Raw genomic sequence first — 21549 nt, 5'->3', positions numbered from 1 at the left:
ATATAGTTTGAACTTTTCATAACACTCAGAACATTTATTTACCTCAAATAAAAGATTGTCTAAAAACAGAAACTCTGAGGCTATAAAAGAAAAGTGCTCAATGGACTAGAAGTTTAACATTAGTAGATAAGTCAACGATGAATGAATCAACAAATAAAAATTGTGTTCCATGAACTTTGCCTTATTTGCTTTTCAAAATTGTCTTTTGAACACTTAATTGTTTTTTGCTAGTGTGAATGGAAAGTAAAACTGGGTTTAACTACTTAATGGAATTTTCTGACTACCCCTATTTTTGTACTTGCCAGATACATATTAGCCAACCACGATGTCACTTCAAGTTCTGAGTGAGTGAGCACACACACAGCATGTATGGTGATACAGGCAACAGTTACATGGGATAGTGGGATTTTGGTTTATCTTATTCTTCTTGCCAAACTGTATTTTCTAAGTATTATGTTATGCTAAGCATGTATACTTTTCCTTTTTTAAAAAAGGAATTCAACTAGTAGAAAATAACAGAAGACGTTGCCTAAATATGTACGTTTCTTTATTTTTCCAGGCACTAAGATGCCTTTCAGAAATGATTAAAATGGCCTATATGGATGTAGATAACAAAAATAAACCTCTAACAATTGTGAATACTTGCTTCTGTTGTCTAAAGGGAATCTTCTATACAATAACCATCTGACTGGATTTCAAGGAGTCAAATTAACACCCTACTTTATCTTTAGCACCTCTAGCTTGTGAAGACAGCCATAAAAAAAACTGCAGAAATATTCACAAAGACCTAGTTTCTCAGATGCTACAAACACAAGCTGCTTACAAGTTCTTGCATTCTTTCCCCTCCCCCACCCTTTACAAATACAGACATCCATTTGTATAAGATTACTTTGCTGTAAAATAGGTTATAATAGATGATTTCTGAAATTCCTTCAAGCTCTATGCTTTTAACATTTCAAAGGTTTCTAAAACATTTTTATACAGGTCATGGTTAGAGTATGATGTTGCAATTAAAATACTGTGTTTCTTCACTTAGTCATTTTCTCTGCTTTGTGCTAATTTAACTCTGTATGGTTAAAACTTCGCTCTAATCTAACTTACAATTTTAACAGTCTCATCCCTATCCTTCCATGACTCTTTGAGGAGTGCACTAGAGCAGGCTCTGGGAACACAAAGACACTGGCGTCCTCTTGGGTTTGAATTCCTGGAGGTCAACAAGAAACTACTGCTATGTGCTAAGGGGTAGAGCAGAGGAACGGACAAGGGGCTGGGGACATGGGTGACAACTACATTTGCTTAAAGGACTGCTATATCCATCCAAATTCTTCTAAGTTTACCTACAACCAGCTGTAATTTGGGATTCCATATTTTACAGAATTAAAAAAAATTTTTTTAAATATTTTCATAGTTGACACTCTTTTTTGATTTATATAGTAAGTTCACTGCTTTTGTGTATGTTCTGGACTTAAACAATTATAAAAAAATAATGTGGTTTTCTCAGGAGATTTTTATCTTTATAGGAGGAAGAATGGAGGAAATAAGATACTTTAATCCTGTGCCCTTTGCATTTGAAGAGAATACAAGGCTTGTTATTATTAAAACATGTACTTATGTTATTGACTTTATAATAAAGTACATCTAAAAACAGCATGTTCTTCCTCTTACACTATATTTCAGTAATATTTCCTTCGGTCAAGATGTGTTATTACAAAGAGCCCTGTTACTGTGTACAGCCATCTTATTGGATACCTAATTTACTTATAAGTATTTCTATTTCTAATTATAATATGATTAGTGCGAGCTGGCAGGTCTACTTTTCTAGTTTCCCCACCTCCAGCAGTCACACAGCACCCTCCTCTTCCTCTTGTATCTGCTACATGAAGAGAATTTCTGTGGTCTGAATGTTGTGTTCCCCTAAAATTCCTATGTTGAAATCCCAACCCTCAAGGTGATGGTAGGAGGAGGTGGGGCCCTTGGGAGGTGTTTGCATCATGAGAGCTCTCATGAACGGGATTAGTATCCTTTTAAAAGAGGCCCCAGAGAGCTCCCCTGCCCCTTCCATCATGTGAGGTTACAGCCAAAAGGTGCTGTCTATGAACCAGAAAGTCGGCTCTCATTGGACACAGAACCTGCTGGTGCCTTGATCTTGGACTTCCCACCCTTCAGAACTGTGAGAAAATAAAAAATAAATTTCTGTTGTTTATAATCCATCTAGTCTCTGGAATTTTTTTTATAGCAGTCTGAATTGATTAAGACAAGAATGTTCAAAAGTTTATATATATATATTTTAATTTTATTTTATCTGGCCTGACTTGTTCCTGCTTCAGCTAGTCTTAAGAAATTATGTCAATGGACTGAAGATGTTCTACTGAGTAATACTTCAATTCTAGTAGCCTAGGTATATTTCAGGGCCTGTTAATAATCTTGTATTTCCCTGACACATAAATTATATCAAGGAGAAGGTACAAGTGCCACTAATAAAACTGCTCAAAAAGCTACACAAGAAAGTGTAAAAGATTCACATCTCATAGACAACCAAATGGGAGAGCATCTTCCATCATTCAGCACATCTACTAGTTGAACATCAAAATGTAATAAACTCCCCTGAAGTACCTGGATTGTACTTTTGTTGATTTCCTCTCCCATCATCAGTCAATTATCACACATCATGCTATTCAACTGAAAGTGTACAACATATACACTGCTACAGAAAATGGCTAGGATTCCCTACTGCAGCCTGGCTCACATATCTCTGCTCCATGCCTTGCTTTATAGTTTCACTTTGTCCTTTGATAAAAACATTACAATAAAATAGAACAAGTATTTTTCAATTTTTCAGGGGAAAAAAACAGATGTAGAAATGCTAAATTTTTTTTAAGCAGGGTCAAAAAGAAAGTGATGGCATTTTGTCTAGAATCCCAACGCTCTAACTCCTACTTCAGTCTTTCCCACCACACTGTTGTCTATTTTGCACAGTACCATCCTTTCTTCCTGGGGCACTTTAAAAAGCACCAATACAAGCATAAGAAAATGCCTGGATGAGGAATTCAGGGCTCTAGTTTGTGCTCAAGCCATTAAGCCATTTTCCATATGTCCTAAATCCCTGAATGACACAGCTTTCAATCAGAGGTATACATCATGTGTGGAATATTAGAATAGATATTTCAGGAAATGACCAAGAAATAGGTAGTTTCAGTATGTCTTAAAACTTGGCATTTCTATCTCTTAATTTCTCCTACTAGGCTAATGATGGGCATCTAAAACTCTGACCTACAATCAGTTATACATGTTACTGCATAATCTTATCTAAGCATGAGGATTATAGTATCTGAGTTTACTTTTGAATCACTCACAATTAGTACTTCGATAACACTATTAAATTACACATACAACTAAAATATCAAATTTATTTCAACTAGACATTATCTTATTGCAAAAATATTATAAAAGTAGTTAAATTAAAATTCAATACTACATAATAAAGAAAACTCATATTTTGGACTACATTGAAAATATAATGGCTTAATGCATTATAATTACCCCCAACATTTGTAAAAAAGTGAACAATCAATAATGATACTAAATAACTAAAGTTCCTTTTAATCTTAAAGGGTCTTCCTACATATTAAAATTGAAAACAAACACTACAAGTCACCACAGGTACATGTGGCTACCTTCTTAAGTTACTTCATGAAATAGGAAATGAAAGACTAAATAAGTAGCTGTGACAGACAGTTGAATGTTTAAGAGCATGGCCCTGGAGTCAGACAGCCTGGTTAGCTTTATCACTTACCAACTGTGTGACCTCGGGCAAATTACTTCATTCTCCCTGTGCCTCAGTTTTATCATCTGCAAAATGAGGATAATAATGGCATCTCGCCTTGTGGGGATTTGGGAGGACTGTATGAGACACTGTATGTAAAATGCTCAGGAGAGTAGGGGATACTGAATAAGCACATGCTTGCTAGCATAAGTACTTGATAAATGTCAGCTGCTACTACTACGACTATTATTAGTCCCACATTTACTAACAGATCATGCCTTTTATTCTATATTTTTATAAAATGTAAAGGAAAATGCTATTCTATGGGATTTTTAATTATTTCAAATATTTATTGCACATCAGTCATAGAAAAGTAGTATGTTAGACAGAGGGCCTTATAAACACCATGGGCTTTTTGTTACTGAGCAAATTATGTAACAACATTTTTATAGGACTGTAAAGGTACATATTGCCCTGAACTCCGGAAAAACACATCACAATGTAAAAAAATAAGGCTCTCAACAATGACAATGCAGGTAGTTACTAACGAACATGGATTCTATAAACAAAATTATGTTTTGTGTCAATGGTAGATTGCTTTTCAGTTTAACTAAAATTTTTCTAGAGGTTTACCAACTACTTAGGAAGCACAAAAGGTTGGAAAAGAGCATTGTTCTGATGCCTGGGTTTCACAGCCGTGTTCAACTTGGCACACAATAGATGCTCAGTAAAGATTTGTTTTACCTAAGACACAACGACTGAAAAGCACGCCCGAATTAATACTGATTCAGAGGAGATACTGCCACCTAGTGAAAAAATTGGGCTCATTACCTAGGATTATCAAGTAATAATGAGAACTTCCCAAATTAAGACTTGAATCTACTCACAATACTACATATATATTCAATACGTATCAGTATTCAGACGAGGTACTAGTAATTAAAGCTAGGTAAGCCTCCATCTCTACTTTCCACAAAATATAGATAATACAAAGAAGTCACAGACTCCACAGAGAGGCATACAGCAAATGGTTTTGTAGGAAAAAAAAAAAAAAGGCTTGCATATTAGACAATTAAAAGCTAATATTTCAGGAAATCTGTTTAAAAGGCAGTTCACTGTAGCAAATGAAAGTATGGTCTGCAAGTCTAGACTGTATAGATCCAAGTCCTGGCTCCCATAAAATGGGGATAATTATAATATCTATTTCATAAGATCACTGTGAAAACTTAAATATATGTAAAGTGCTTAAAACAGTAACAGAAATATGGAAAGTTCTTTGTAAGTATTAGCTATGATTATTATTAAATATAGTACAGGATCCTAGAGGTTGAGGCAGACAAATATTAATAACAGAACATTAACTGCTAAAGTCTAGCTTCATAAATTTAAGTCAGTAGAAGCCGTTTCTCTGACTAGTACTCTGTTATTATGGGAATCCTAAAAGTACATTATTTGTGGTACTCTGTGACTAAATTTTGTATTACTAGATGATTAACCCTTTCAACATCAGGCAAATAAAACTGCCTTCTGAAAGTAAAAATCATATTTCTTACCAAAAAAAGCAAAAAGTCAGTAGAATGAAAGACTTAAAAGACCACAACCTGAACACATGCTTAACAGGGAAAGACGCTTGCTGACTCTTCACAGATTTTGCTAGAACTGAAAGATGGATGATACATTCAGTTACCACTGTGGTCTCATTTGCAGCTTATTTAACTGATAAAAGTAAAAAAATGAGCTTGCTCCATTTTCCTTGAAAATTGCCAAAACGTATCAGCAGCTCTGATAAACACAATTTTAAAAATCATGTTAACTGTTTCGTATCTTTCAATTTTTATACCACTAAAACATTTATGTAAAACTACATGTAAAACTTTATTTTCAGACAAGAAAGTCTGAGCAAAATACTACTGTGGTAAAAAAAACAAATAAAATAAAAGGCAAAGAGATAATGGGTCAGTAACAAATGTTACACTTTTCAATGAAAAATTTAAAGACTCTGTGACTTCATGATTCTGGTCTGTATGTAATGAGTAAAATATTTTAAAGACTGAAACAATGTTTCATTTTTTTCATGGTTATATACCATTCACAAAAACTGTGCTAAATCTTGCACTGCTTGAGATTACATAACTTCTTCCTAAGCTGCTGCTTTTTACAAGTAAGCAGCAAAGAGTTGGGAAAATGTGTTGAAACATTTTGAGTTTTGTTTGTAAACATGTGTTAGTATAGCAAAAACTATTCTAAATACACTGTACAAAATAATTTTTAAATATATATTATTTGAATATTTAAATTTCTAAAATATTCATGGAAATCCTTCCTCTATATTAAGACAGTGTAGACATAACATAATGTTCTTAACTTTATGCATTTACTTTCTAATACAACTGACCTAGAAGGGTACACACTCTAGTCAACAAAAGGGAAAGGCTGACCAACAGAAAGAGTAAAAGGGGAAAAAAAACTTTTTTCAATTTTATTCCATACAGAGATGCTTCTCGGCATATTAAAACATATGTTTCCATAAATTCAAGTGTATACTAGCTGGGGCATGGTAACAACCCACTTTATCTTGTTTGTTTGTTTTAATATAATGCTTATCAAATTTACAAAGTATTTCCACAGTCCCTGTCTCACAGTATGCTCACAATAACTCTCTTAGGACAGGTATTGGTAGCAGTACCATCTACTAGAGAGGGAAGGCCAGAGGCTTGCACAAGGTCACTAAGGAAACAGAACTGAACCTAAAACCATTGTTTCTGAACTCCTAAAACACTTGGCTCTTTCTATTTACGCTTCTAGAATGGACTTCTTAGTCTAAATACCTACTGTCTAAAAACCAAATGGGCAAACTTAACTGGGCTAATCTAATGATGAACTCCTTCTATCAAAGACAAAAAGTAAACTGAAGAAAAAAGGATGAGTGGAACTTTAACTTGCATTTGTAGTGAAATTTTCAAAAGCCTAAAAAGTAAATTAGAGTTTAAATGAAACCTGTTGTAAAACTTCTTAAGAGGCCGAGGGAATAACAGTGCGCCTCTTTGCTGTGTAACAGATCCAGTTATAAAGTACTTAGGTATAACTCTCCTCCTTTATATGAAGATTTAAAGTAGACGAAAGAAAGAGCTGCTTCAGGATATATGTTTGAATTAAACAACAGATTTGGACATAGGATGATTTGAGAAATTCACTTGTCTCTTCCTATAATCAGGCAGTGTTTAAATTCTGCTAGATTGTTTTGTAATAATAAGTGGTATTGTGTTTAACAATTTCACCGTGAGTAACAGTGTTCTGTAAATCTGAATATGTTAGAGAAATTCATTATTTCTGCTTTGTAAAATTCTTTAAAACAAGATAAATCTCAATTTTACACATTATTTTCAAATATAATTCACCTATAAAGGCAGAATAAAATCCACATTATGATTAAGACTTCAGATTTAGAACTTCACTCAACTAACAACTTATCACAAACATTAACCATTCACTCTGTATTAATGCAATAGGCTTAGCCAATCACATTTCGTTAATTTAAGACATTCTGTCCAAATAGTTCCACAGCAGTATAACCTACATACATATTCATATATTTATGCATTTATGACATTGTGCCTAAGCCAACTTAGCAAAGACAGTGAATGATATACATGATATCCCAAACAAACCAGAGACTAGTAAAAAAAACATTCATTTCTGTAAAAGAATTTATGTATGAAGAAGATGGAACTGTAATTTTGAGAGTGACAGCACTACCGGTACGATGCAGAACAATGAAATCCTAATTTCAGGACAGAAATTAAAGAAATATACGAAAAATAGCATAAATCCAAATAATTCTAAGAATGCCATACTATTCCTGAAAAATGTGTCCAAAGTCTTTATTTTCTTATTATTTCCCCAAATAATAGAATAGTGTAATCTCAGTGTAGAAAAAGACATTAGATTTCTAATTCTAGATCTCATTTTCATTGACACTTGACTTTTTGCCTTTTTTATGTTAAAAAACTCTCAAAACTACAACTTATTTAAACTCTGCACATTAGTAAAAAAGAAATACATAGAGTAAGAAATTCACTCAATACACAACAATAAATATTAAAGATTCATATTTCCTAAATGTTACTTACCTTTTAAATTTAGTTACCATATTCCCAAATAACTTTTAGGTAAATTTTGTATATTTAAATTGATTTATAAAGAAAGTGATAATTACCTTTCTGTGATTACAACACCAGAGCACAACCATTATGTGTACTTTTGATGATATTTAAACTCCATAATAATAGCACTTAAGAAAAAATTAAATGTTATAATGTAATAATAATATGATCTATTTAAGCTGTTTGGCTTCTATAGTATATTCAAGAGAGCTTTGTTAATACAAAGGATGATAGTTTTTACAGAGCTCATAATTTACGGTTCAGTCTAAAATGTAAAGGTTACTCTAAATATTCTTCACTTATCAAGCAATGGACTTACCATGAAAATCATAAATATATAGAAGAATTGGCTCATTCTGCCCAAATGCACAAAATGCAACCATATTTTCAAGTGGATGATACGAAATGTCTCGAATGGGTGACTTGAATGGCAGGTCAGAATACATTGCTACTTGTTCTCCTAAATAAGAAAAGACATTCAATAATTTGTACTGTCTCAGAGAGTTCTCATTATAAGATTATTCTGCAAACTTATTAAAAATACTTATAATAAGTAATGATAAAGCTCACATTATTTAACATGAAAACCTCAGATACTTATATTTGAGTACCACTATATTAAATAATTATCTTTATTTTTCATTCTATTAGCCCTTCTTTTGCTACTTTTCAGTCCAGCCTTTTCACTAAGGTTTTCAAGGCACAAAATAAAGACAAAGAACTTGGAAGCAGAGAGACCTGACTCTGAGAACTAACAGAGTTGAGCAAACACCAACTAACAAAGAACTCCAGGGAGAACGAGGGGAGGAATGTCAGGACTAAAACTGAAGGAGCTCTCTGGTTGGGGAAGGTTTAGTGGGAAATTAATTTTTCTATATTTCTTCCAGAGACTGCTTGAGGTACCATCTGCTTTAAAGATACATACGGTTATAATGACTAAAAGAGGCCTATAGCAGAAGTTGAAGGAACCTATGAAAATCAGAACTCAGAAAGCAAAGAATCCAGTTTCACTGATTGCAGGGGAAAAGAGTTTTAACACTTATGAATTGATGCTAAAGTATCAAAATACAGTAAGAAAAAAAAAAAAAAAACCTAAGTGAACTGACTAGTTAAAAATGCCCAGAGGGAAAGATCAAGAAAATAAAAAAGGCGGGATCAAATCAAATGCTGTGCATTAAAGAAATTTTAAAGTAAATTTCATAAATTTCTTCCTGTTGCTAAAAAAAAAGTTTATATAGTTTTGGCTTTTCTTTTAAAAAACAAGGTGAAACACAAATGAACTGCCCAATGTAATTGTTTCACGGAAAAAAAAAATTAAATTACAGTAATTTGGGTAAATTGCTATCACATTTCAGACATCCAAAATTCTGATAGGAATATGTTTGTTTCTAATAAAAATGTATTGTAGATGTTTAAACATCTGTATATCTAGTTATAGTCTAAATTCAGTTTATAACACTGTATTTTATGTTACAGTCCTCATTAAATACTTCTGTAAGACCGACAATATCTCATTACAGGTAAGGAAAGAATAAACCTTGAATTATAATGTGAAATTCTAAATCCATGAAAATACCAAAACAATAAAGATCAGAATTCAATATATATTTAGACTGCAGCTGAATTTTATTATGGGGTTTCCAATTTTGAAAAACATAACTGAGAACCTGAAATCAGAATTTCCTTGAAAATTATTCCATAAAATGGTAGATTTTATACTTCACCAAAAACAAAACAAAATAAAATTTTAAAGTTCAATGAAATATTATTTACCTGTTTCTGGGTTCCAAACATATACTATACCATCCTCACTTCCAGCAAAGAGAAAAGTCCCACATGGTGTCAAAGTACTATGAATCTTCTCTCGATAATTTGCTGCACCTACAAATTTCCTTGCTGCTAATCTAGAAGCAAAAAAGATTTTACAAATGTAACCTGTCTTACCCATTTAAAAGACTTGCGATAGAAAAACTTTTAAATACTTCATTTGCATTTAACAAACAATTTGTGAGAATCTGTTATGTAGGATACATTCTATGATAGACACAGAATAAGGAAGAGACAGTCCCAGAGCTCAGGAGGGCTTACAATTTAGCAGGAAAGAGAAGAAATGCATCAGCGTAAAATAGAAAGTGGATGTAGAAAGTGTCACAAAAGAAGAACAGAAAGAGCTCTTTGCAGATTTGGAAAAGAGAGATTATTTCTAGCTATGGAGCGAGAGACTACTTTGTAAACAGTACTGGAATTGATTACTAAAAAATAAACAGAATTTTTATAATCTTATATTTTTTCCATGTGTTAAATTTTAAAAACCAAACAATGAATACTTGATCTTTGCAGAAATATTAGAGAAAATATACTACTGAGTCATCTATTAAATATGGTATATGATCTTTCAGACTTTTTTCTTACATACAATAATAACAGCTAACAGTGTTTTAGTGCCTATTATGCATCAGGTAAGTACTATTATCATCCCTGGTTTACAGGGAGGGTAGTACATATACTGTTCTGTTATCCTCTTTTTTCAATCAACAAGGAATCAGAAATAATGGTCCTTCATGTCAGAAAATAAAGATTATGCATTATCATTTTAATAGGCATATATCATTGTCTAAATGTACCTTAAGAAATTTTCTATTGTTGGATAACACTTGGGTTATTTCCAGCTTTCTCTTACCATGAACATGATTTCTATGAACAATCTTGCATATTTTTTTCACTGCTTTATAATTATTTTCTTAATATAAATTCCTAAATCCAAGGTTACGAGGTCAAATACTTCTGTTGTATCTGTTTTAAGTACTTCACTTGTATAATAAACTTTATTCCCCATAAAACACCTATGAGGATGGTATATTATTTCTTCCATTTGAGTGGTGAGGAAAGAGAGGCACAGGGAGGTGGAGAAGGCAGTATCTGACTACACTCAGTGTTCCTCTAGAGCGAAAGCATGATCACAAGTGGAATACTATACTGCTTAACTAGAGAGTAACCAAACTCCATAGGCCTGGCCTTCTAAAATCTGGCTCTAATCTCTATTTGATTCCCTCTCAGCATTCCTTAACAAGAAACCTAAGCTCATATAGACTGACTCACTCTGCCTTTAACACAACTTCTGTTATCCCAGCTCAGAACTTTATTTCAGGTTTTTCATGTTTTCCATCCCACTGAGAACACCACCATCTTGTCTCAATTCTATCCATCCTTCAAGACTGAGCTCAAAGACCAGAGAGCCCTTAACAGAAGACTATAGGATAGCTATCAACTTTACTGTTGCCATGAAAAATACAACTCTTGTATTATTTATTTATATTCATTAAAAAATACATATTGAGTACTTCCTGTCTGCCAGGTATGATGTGAGTACTATGTCCAGAAATAAAGAATAAGCAGATTCTAGTCCTCAAAGATCCCATAATGCAGCCTAACTGAATGTTATTTTGGAGGTAGAAACTAGATTATAAACTCCTGATGAACTCATTTTGCTTCTCATTCTCTCACGGCACCCATGTCAGTATCTTGAACAGTTCTACATAAATACTGAACGGCTTGATGGTTAGCCCTGAAAAGATAATTGCAGAATAAACTAATAAACCACATTTACCTTTCTAAACACAGGAGTGAAATTTTATAAAACAGCTTTCTCTCAAATGTTTTACAGGAACTTTTAACATCAAAACAAAAGCACACAAAAGAAATCCATACTGGTTTTTCCAGAACTCTGCTTCTGCCTTTTACATTAAGGATATTTCCCTTCATCTGCCTTAATTAGAAGTAAAACAAAAAGAAAAACAAGGATGTATTGATCAAAAGCCCTCTCATTCAGGTATGATAATAGATCATAATATTATGCCATATCAATATCAGAGAGAAAAAAGATATTCTTTTTTATTGTTTCTTTTTTATTGTGAAAATAAAAAGCAATTGACTACATCTCAGCCTCAGAACTGTTCACACTTAGGGTCAGATAACTGTTGTGGGGGTCTGTCTTATGCACTGCAAGATGCTTAGTAGCATCTCTGAGCTCTGTCCACCTGACAAGTGGAATAAACATTCAAAAAAGTCTCTAGACACTGCCAGAGGCTTCTGAGGAACAAAACTGCCTAGTTGAGAACCATGGCTGCATTTTATAAATGTGAATTAATTTGTTACTTATTCCATGAGTGTTTAACGTATAAATACTGAAATATACTTACATTCGGAGATCCATAATTCTCAAAGTACTGTCCTTGGTATGAATTAACAAACGTTTTCCATTGGGATGAACCTCCAAGTAACTTATTGGAATCCCCTTAAATTCACTCTCTTTAATTTCCTAAAATGATTTTTAAAAAGATTACAGAATATTACCACGGTACATTCTGTTTAAAGTGAAGCCCTTTTAAGTACACAAATTTAATTTTAAGTCATCATTTTCAATTACACAATTCAGGATGCTTTAAAATTGTTAGCCAAATTATTCCAAGTTAACTTCAGGTTAAGGATGAATATAAAGCTGATAAGATCTATTTCTGGCTGTTACATAATGTCATATTTAATTAGTATGTGTTTTTGTAGTATATTCCTAAACAAGAAGCACTTTCTACAAACACATCTTCTAACACTACATTTTCTGTTTATCATCATATAAGAAACTTTCTAATTTTTATAAATTCAAAAGTACAGGATTAGATTTCAAGTTCTATGTCGGTCTTAGATTATTTCTTCATACATTTACTTCCACTTGTCCTGAGAAAGGTAAACTATATGGTTCTTACTCTGAAATCATTTAGTTTAGATTGTAATTTTAGGCTTTTTTTTTTTTTTAATACATAAGGCATTATAGAAGACACCTGACTAATGTTGTCAAGAAAGACAAAAACACTGAAGGAGAATCTGCTTACACAAGGCTTGCATAAGAATTTCCAAAAGTCCTTCTAGTTTGGATTACCAGGAGAAATAAAAACATTGCAAATGCAAAACTGCTTAGACTAAAGTCTGAAGAGTCAAAAGAGGGTCTGCTTTAACCTGCAGGCAGAATACTTTATACACCTTATCCCTCGAAGTTCCCTTATTATTTCTGCTCACTTCTAGAGGGTCTCCTCTTCAGAGGTGGGTTGGCGCCAGTCGAGTGGGATACAAACTGCCACCATCCTATCAGCAGCTGAGCCCCTGCTACTGTTGTTTGATGCTAAAACTTGCTGTCAGCTACTTTTTAAAAGTTACAGAATAAAGTCAAACACTGACACCACAGATGTGGATTCCACTGATCCAAACTACACCAATTTGGGGGTGGAGATGCACTGTTGGAGGTTTGAGTAACTGGAGCAACACCTGCACACATGCAAATGTGCAAAATCAAAAACAAGGCTGCATAACAAGTTAAGTGTTAGGTATAAATTTAAGAAAGGTACTGGCAGATTTAATGTCTGTAGTATATGTTAGTGATTTCCTTCATATTTTTCTTTATTATATTCATGCTTAAACTAAAAAAGTTCTAGTTTTAAAGACCATGTCCAATGCCAGGGAGTGTGTGTAACAGCACGTGTACACTTCACCCTATGGGACAGATGAGCATAACTTTGCGTAAGTTCTCTTCACCGCTCGTTGGAGAGAACCAAGAAAGAAATGGCAGTCTCCAGTCTGTATGAGGGCATCAGCTGCCAAAAAGACACCCCAGCTCATTTCTTAACTTATCGTTTTTGACTATCTCAAGTAACCACCAGGCTGCAGATTTCCAAGGTATATGTGCCTTTTGGTTACTATAGCGAGGTAAGAAAACACATGATTTTTAATACAAATAACAGACACTGCATTGTAGACTAAATGGGTAGAAACAGTGTCTTTGGAGCCTTGCCAATCCCTCAGGTATATAAGTAATCAGAAAGCTCTTTTCAAAGTGTGTGAAATTAGGCTACAACATGAATCCTAAGCCATCATTCATTAAACTGACAGACCAGATGAGAATGACTGAAAATAGACTAGACTGGTTTTTAAACAGATCTGATAGACTCAATAGATTTAACTAAAGTTCATGGAAATTCTTTTTCACATAGAGTGTCTTTTTTTCAAATGAGGACAATTGTTATAATCTATTATGAACAAAAAAACTGAACAGAAGTATAGCATATAAGACAAAAACTGTATCAATTTATATAAAACAAATTCAGGTTTAATGATTTATTCTGTATTTTTAACTAAAAAATACTAAATACACACCAACAAAATTGCTTAGTATAAAGCCATCTTAAAAATTAAAAACACCTTACTCCCCAAATGAGATTATCCATTTCTGCTGATTTAGCAAATTTCAAATGAAACAATTATTGTGATTAAATGATAGACTCCCCCTCATACTTACATAATTTTGAGAAATAGCACTGTTAACAAACCTTGAGCAGTTTTTTAGTGATGTTATTGGGCCAAGAAAAAAAGAATATGAATAACAGAAAATATGTTATTACATATAGTTGGTATATAACATATACCTCATTCTGCATAAATTTCAGTAATGGATCCCTGAATATCACTGTGCAAATGAGGGCTCAAAAAAAAAAAAGTAAAACCTGGCCAAAATGAAGAAAATTTTCACTAAGGTGCTATATTATCAATTAGCCATCAGGAAGACATGATAATCAATGGTAACTGATTTTTCAGGGACTGAGAAAAACTTAATTTCTTTGAAAAGAGAAAACAGAATGTGTTGACATCTTATTTTAAAGTCACGCGATTTGATTTTTTTCCAATTTCTTTAATTAATCCCCAAATTTGAAATGACCTTATACCTTATTTACACTCCAGTGGCGCACTGAATGTTGCACATCATTAACTTTGACGTACGTGTTCCAAACAACAATCACCCCTGTGCAGTCTCCTGAATACATGTGATGGCCTATTTAAAAAAATAAAGTCACTCACATATCAATATTACACGAAGGTAGAAACAAAGATTATGAAATTGGGAAACTATATCCCAATAAAACAAAGAACTGGAGGGCTATTAAAAGGTATTTGTTAAAAAAAATTAAACAAAAGCAAATAGTTTTAAAAAAAGGCATACAATCAAAATTCAATTAAATTTTAACAAATTCTTCATTCTTTTGAATTATTTTTGATGATTTATCTCCCTTTGCCACCTACCTGAATTTGAAAACAAAAAGAAACAAGCATCTTAGTACATGTGTACATGGCTAAAACTTCAAAGCCAAACAAATTATTTGAATTATCCTATATGATCTGTATTGCTCACCTTTGTTAACATATATAACCTATTTTATATTCCTAGAAAAATACCTATATTCTAATATATACAGTTGGCATGACGTCTGAGACCTGGTAGGAACTCAGTAAATGATCAGGGAATGAATAAAACTATTAAGTAACAGGTGTTCCAGTTTAACAACAATTCTTAGAGTCAACCTATCTTACAGCTGAATGGGACCTCAGAGATCATCAAGTTCAACTTCACACCCATTCAGGAATAGTCTGCAAACCATTACGAACAGATGGTTGTTCAGCAACTGTGAATTTAATATTTTACAAAGCAGCTTATTCAACCGATGAACTGCTCTGTATGTTAGAATGTTCTTTCTAATTCTGAGCAAAGAAAATAGGTCTTCTGTAGCTCAGGCCCTATATTTACCTACTGGAGAAACACAGACCTCTTTTTTTCACATCTTACCAAATATTTGAAGAAATTCTTCACCTCCTTCATAATCTGAGCTACTTCTATCATGGCAGAGTCTTCAGATCCCTGTCTATCCTTGGCTGACCTGTCCCGAGTGTGTTTCACCTTATAAACATCCTTGTGGCTGGAATGAGTACATTAGCAGTATTACCATTTTGATCTAGATCCCATACTAATTAATTATAGCTACAGACATGTAGTGTCTGAAATAATGTAAAAATGACTGTGTTTAATAGATATAATGAATTTCTTTATTCTTTCAGCTGATAAAATAATCTATATTTTATGTCTTTAAAACACCATTTACAATATCATAGTCTAAGATTAAATCTTTAAATAATTACAAATTTCCCTTCTGTATGTTTCTGTACTTTAAAAAAAAATCCTGCTGCTATAATTAAAATATATATTTTCAATATTCTTTTGGGATTTTCCCCTCATCTTCCTCATTTTACCCTTAACATAAAAAATCCCCTTTAAAAAAAACCTACTAAGGGAATAATCACCAATCCAATAAAAAGTATTTATGAAATTTAGAACAGGACTGGTTGTTACAGCAACGATTATTTGAATCTAAATGTTGAGGAATTTGCTGACGTTATAATTACTCACAGAGCTCCCTCAGTGCCAAATCTATGCCTAGGACTACTACATGATCTGCAAAACATGCATAAACCTACATATGCACTAACATATTTAATTTTATTCAATACATAAAATCCCTCTCAAGCTTAAATAATTATTATCCTGTAAAATAAAAAACATTTTTAAAATTCTTCATTCAACTAGACTTCAGTTGGAATATACCCTCTGACATACCTTCAATATCAAAACAGAGGGAGTTGATGAAACTCTTGTGAGTGTCAAATTGTCGGATCAGTATGGCAGGATCCTCTCTCATATCAACTTTCCATATACGTATCACAGAATCATAGCATCCTGTAACCACCAGCTCTTTCACAGCTGGATGGAATTTAGCCGTGTAAACAAAAGAAGGATGAGGTAAAACTCTGAAAGTATTTGTATTGTTTATTTCATTTTTCCATATCCTGGAAAAGGATAAAAAAGTTATATATTGCTCCTGAAAGGCAGATGTTTCTCCAAGAACCAATATAGGCAATGGATTTGATAAATAAGCAAGTGACAACAACTAATGGTAAACTAAATTTTATAACAATAAAAATAATGTGATCACATTATTTGATGGCCAGAGTTCTTTACATTTTGACAAAGCTATTTCTTATAGTTACTATCAAGCATAATAATTAGATTGCCTACTAATTGTAATCTATACTGCAAAATGAAAAACTGTATTTGTATTTAGAAATGTCTGTATTTTTTTAAACCTATCTATTTTTTGACATTGCTTAAACACATATTGAATAGTTGGTAAAATAGTGCATTTAATAAAATACATATAAAAATAAAATAGGAGGAGAAATTTCAATGATTTCCCACTTAAATTGTATATAATTGCTTTTGCAAAGTGCTTACAGTTGAGGTTTAGAGAACAGGATACTCTATTAACTTTTTACTCGTAATTTCAAAGCCTACATAATGAACGTATCTCAGACTTAGAAGCCATACTGAAATTACCATATAAATACTTGAGTAAAATAACATTAAAATAATTAGAATATTTTGATAGAAAATACGCTATTAAGCACTCACTTTATGTTTAATACTCTTGTTATTTCTTCCTCTAAATAATAGGTGATTTAAAACAAATTATTATTACTGTCATTGCTATAGCCTTAACAAGAGTAAATTCTAACAGTTAAAGTGTCATGTTAGATATTCTGCATTTCTAGTCAATGTGTAAAAAGGAAAAATCTAGCAACAAACAGGAGCTTTATGAGTGTGAAGCACTCGAGTTTTAAAAATTTAAGTTATCAGAATTAGAAAAATCTATTAATTTTTAATGTGAGGATTTACAATTCATCCTTTTAATTACTAAGAATTGAAGCAAATTAAGCCCTTTTCAAAATTACTGAACAAAGAAAAAAATACAGTTGCTATTCAAGAATAACATTCTTTAAGTTTTCTCAGCAGCTGCTTAAAATACAGGATATGATCTTCAATTACTAAGAATCAAAACTAATAATGAAGGAAGTGAAAGAACATGTTTTCAAGTAAAAGTAAAGCACGTGTGTCACTGCGTAAACATTTTTACTAGTAACACTTTCAATGAACATATGCTACATGAAATATAGTACTTATTGAAAGAACAAAATCACTAACTTTTGGAGGAAATATTAAGAAAACTGCTAAAAGATAAACATTGCTAATAAATCTTAGTAGCATTATCTGAAATACTATGAAACAAGCAGAAATGAAGCAATGTATCTTAAAAACAGCTCAATATAATTAAAACACACAATATTTTAAAAGAATACAGCTTTTATATAAAAGTCGAACTGGTATCAACGATGGCTTTAGTCACCCAAGCAGTGGTAGAATCCAAGATCAAAAGAAATGCATTAATGGATCTGTCAAAAAAAATCAGGTTGATCATAGACAAAGAACAATGATATACAAATTCGTAAAGACTAGATGAACACAAAAAAATTATTACAATTAGGAAAGGAAAAAAACATACTAAAGTTAAAACAGTATGTGTGCAGAGTGAGGACATATGGATCTATTTGGGAACCATCATATGCAGACAAGTCTTTCTGATTATATTAGGAGCTAATGATCTGTATTGTTCTCCAATTACACTGATAACTAAAGGAGATTTAGGTTAAATCCACATGGCAGAGAGCTAACCAGCGGGGAAAGGTTACTCAGGATACTAACAATAACATGTGATGGGGACCCCAAGGGAAGAGAGAAAAAGACCTGGGTAGAAACCCAACTTCTTGTCACTTTTGAGCGTTAGTGACTCTGATTCTCTTCCTTTTAACTTAGGTTACTCATTAAAGGTATTCCTTACCTTTTTCAAAACTCTCACTGTCTTTTTGGTTCTAGTCACACTGTTTATCTCCTCGCTCAGTTAATCTTTCACAATATTATTTTTAGGATATAAAGAATCCTAAAGTAGTATCAATTTCAAAGCCACATAAAGAAAAAAGTATACTTTACTGTAATATATGTTGTGTGATGAAATCTAAGGTGATTTCAAGAAATGATAAATCTAAGCTGGATTTTAAATGATCACTATGAGCCCACTCTGGCTTATCAAAGGCACTTAGATGTTTGTTGAGTGAATGAGTTCGGCAGGAAGGGGAAGAAAAGGGCATTTAACAAAGATTAGATGTTAAGGGTATTTCGAAAGATCACGTGGGTGAGGCAGAAGGTACATGGGAGGTGCCCAGAGAAGATGTAAGGTCAATGAGGGTCATGCTTGTCATGCCATGCCAAGGAACTGGAACATCTTCCAAAGGGCAGTGGTAATCGAAGATTTTTTTTAAATCAAGGCATTATGAAAGATGGTTTTGAAAAGATAATTTTAGCATACCAAGGACAGGGGAGCTAGAGACTGAATACCGGGAAAGCTTAGTAACAACAGTTTAAGCAAAAGATAACTAACAAGGGCTTGAATTAAGGCAACAGCAGTGAGGTCAGAATGCGACAATGTGAGCCTCTCAGGAGGCAGAACTAACACACTTTAGAACTACTTCGATGTGGAAAGGAAAGAAGAGATGAGAACTACTCTTGAGTTCCCAGCTTGGGAGACAGGCTGGGTAAGGTAAGTTTTGTTTTGGATTAGAGATGCCACTAGGCAATCCAGACAGAAGTTTGTAATACAAAGTTGAATTTGGAAAAAGTGTCGGAGCTAGAAATCATTAGCATGTACATGACAGTCAGACCCAGGGAGATGAGAGAGACCAGGATAAGCACACCAACCTACAGAAGACATTGAGTAAAGGGTCCTGGGGATAAGCATTTACAGAGAACAGGCAGAAGAAAGGGAAGTGGAGAATGAGAGTGAGAATTGGTCAGAGTGAAAAGAAGAAAACAGAAGAGGCTGTAAAATGAAACCCATGACTTGAAAATATTTCAATATTTATATATTGGACAATAATTACTGCAGTGAAGGCAAACAGGGTTAAGGACTAAAACTAGCCAGCAGATCTGAAAATTAGTAAGAAACTGGAGATCTCTCAAAAATAAGTTTATGTAAACTCACAGTGGAAGTGAAAATGAGACTAACTGGGTTGAAGGAAAGACAATGTGAGCAGAATGCTCTTGATGGTATAGAAAGAAAAATAATGTGGTAGTCTGGAAAGCAGGGAGATTTTCTTTAGGAGACTTAATCATATGTCTAAGATGAGAGGACATAATCAATAGAGAAAGATACTAAAGAAACAAGAGAGGTAGGAAATAAAAGTAACAAGACTGTGGATTGAAAGATTTGAGATTAAAAGCACAGGTCAAAGATTACTCCACACTTCCTTGTTAAGAGAGATGTACAGAGATAAAGACTGGTAAATTTATGAATATTAGGTAGGAAATCAGAGGGAAATATGGGACTTTCATGTTTGGCTAAATTTCACTGTAAACTGAAGGTAGTCATTTAATGAAAGTGGCAAGATTGTGTTTTAGTGTAGAGAACTTGAAGAGTCATGTGGTTTGGATCTGCTGCTGGAAGAATGAGAAAAGATGGCTGAATAAAGATAAATAAAAGGATTGCTCAGCAGAGATGAGAGCTCAGGTGATTTTAAGACTTACAAACCCACAGACAGATCTTACCAAGGTTATGTATTTTTCTCTAACATAGCCGTGCATCAGACAGAATGGTTATGCTTGAGAGAACAGAGAAGCCAGATGCGTTATTGGGGATATTGTTAAGAGGGATTAAAAGTAGGTTCCCAGCTAGCCAGAAATCAGGTCTTCATTTAAATATAAACTAATCAGTAATGATAACATCTTAATCAATTAGACATTTTATACTGAAAAGGATGCTGATTAATAGAAGACGGGAGCTAGACGCTAGAGGTGTCTTCAAAGAGCATGTGTTAAAAGAGCAGGAAGCAGAAGTAAATAAGGGTGAAGACAGAGTGGACCTCAAACTGCTCTCAGTGTCCATAGATATAGTACTTATGTGTATCCACTTACATTTGTTGGAATCCAATTAAGTGACATATATAAAAGCATCTTGAAAATCTGCCTAATAATATTTGTAGAATATACCCATGGTAAAACAATCAGCCAAAAAAGTGTAAATAAAACTTTAAAAAGTAGCTTTTAAATATTTTATTGTGACACTTATTAAACTGAAAGGAGTTGAATTATTTTAAGACTGTCATTCTGAAAAGTACAAATATCTGACAATCTATTAAGCTCTTAAAACAAAAGATGCATATTTGTGTATTGATCCTATACTATGCACTGAGCACCACTGTGTCCTGGCCTCTGCATCTGGCTAACAGTGAAGACGGAATCCCTGACATCAAGAGCCTATATTCCAGGAAAGATCTCAGTTGTTTAATAAACCTCATGTCAAAGTATTAACTGAACAGCATATGTAACGATCATTTAAAGACAGTGAGGACAAGAAACATTATATATTACATAAATGAAATATATTTAACAGAAACGTCTTCAGGAAAAAAGTTTTCACTACTTCTAACTTAATCAGTGGGCCTGTATGATGCATATTTAAGACAGTCCCTTGATAAGCAAGACATAACTGAAGCGTAAGAGTAATTACACCACTTTATGCTCCCTTTGCTTTCCTTGAGGACAAATGTCATACACAGTGATTATTTCTCAAGTACACTACTAACCTGGCAGTGCCATCAGACGATGCAGTAAGGATACAGCGATCATCTTTTGACCAGCAAAGATCATAAATGATATTGAGGTGGCCACACAATTCTCTCATGAAACGTCCAGAAGGAATTTCATACACTAATGAAAATATTAAAAAATTAGTATGTTTCCAGACAGAGGATTCTTAATCCAATAATATAAAGATTCATAATTTATAATTTGTACATAAGGTAAGC

General features: G+C 33.1%; 1 protein-coding gene across 6 annotated transcripts in view; it reads right to left on the bottom strand.

Annotated features, from left to right (window-relative positions):
* The window catches only part of AHI1 (Abelson helper integration site 1), a 176164-nt gene that overhangs the window by 115534 nt on the left and 39081 nt on the right, over positions 1-21549 (bottom strand). For all 6 annotated transcript variants that reach the window (XR_004138351.2, XM_031456381.2, XM_031456383.2 and 3 more), the window contains 6 exons: positions 21328-21451; positions 16415-16644; positions 14694-14800; positions 12126-12244; positions 9700-9830; positions 8246-8386 (listed from right to left, as the gene is read on the bottom strand). Coding sequence is in view for 5 of the 6 variants with exons in the window: in XM_031456381.2 (XP_031312241.2) it covers positions 8246-8386; positions 9700-9830; positions 12126-12244; positions 14694-14800; positions 16415-16644; positions 21328-21451 (852 nt within the window). In the remaining variant the exon portion in view is untranslated. The remainder of the gene's footprint in view (positions 1-8245; positions 8387-9699; positions 9831-12125; positions 12245-14693; positions 14801-16414; positions 16645-21327; positions 21452-21549) is intronic.

This window comes from Camelus dromedarius, chromosome 6 (assembly GCF_036321535.1).
Source record: "Camelus dromedarius isolate mCamDro1 chromosome 6, mCamDro1.pat, whole genome shotgun sequence".
NCBI lineage: Eukaryota > Metazoa > Chordata > Mammalia > Artiodactyla > Camelidae > Camelus > Camelus dromedarius.
Note: the sequence above shows the minus strand (reverse complement) of the source record. Positions and strands in the feature narration are given on the sequence as shown.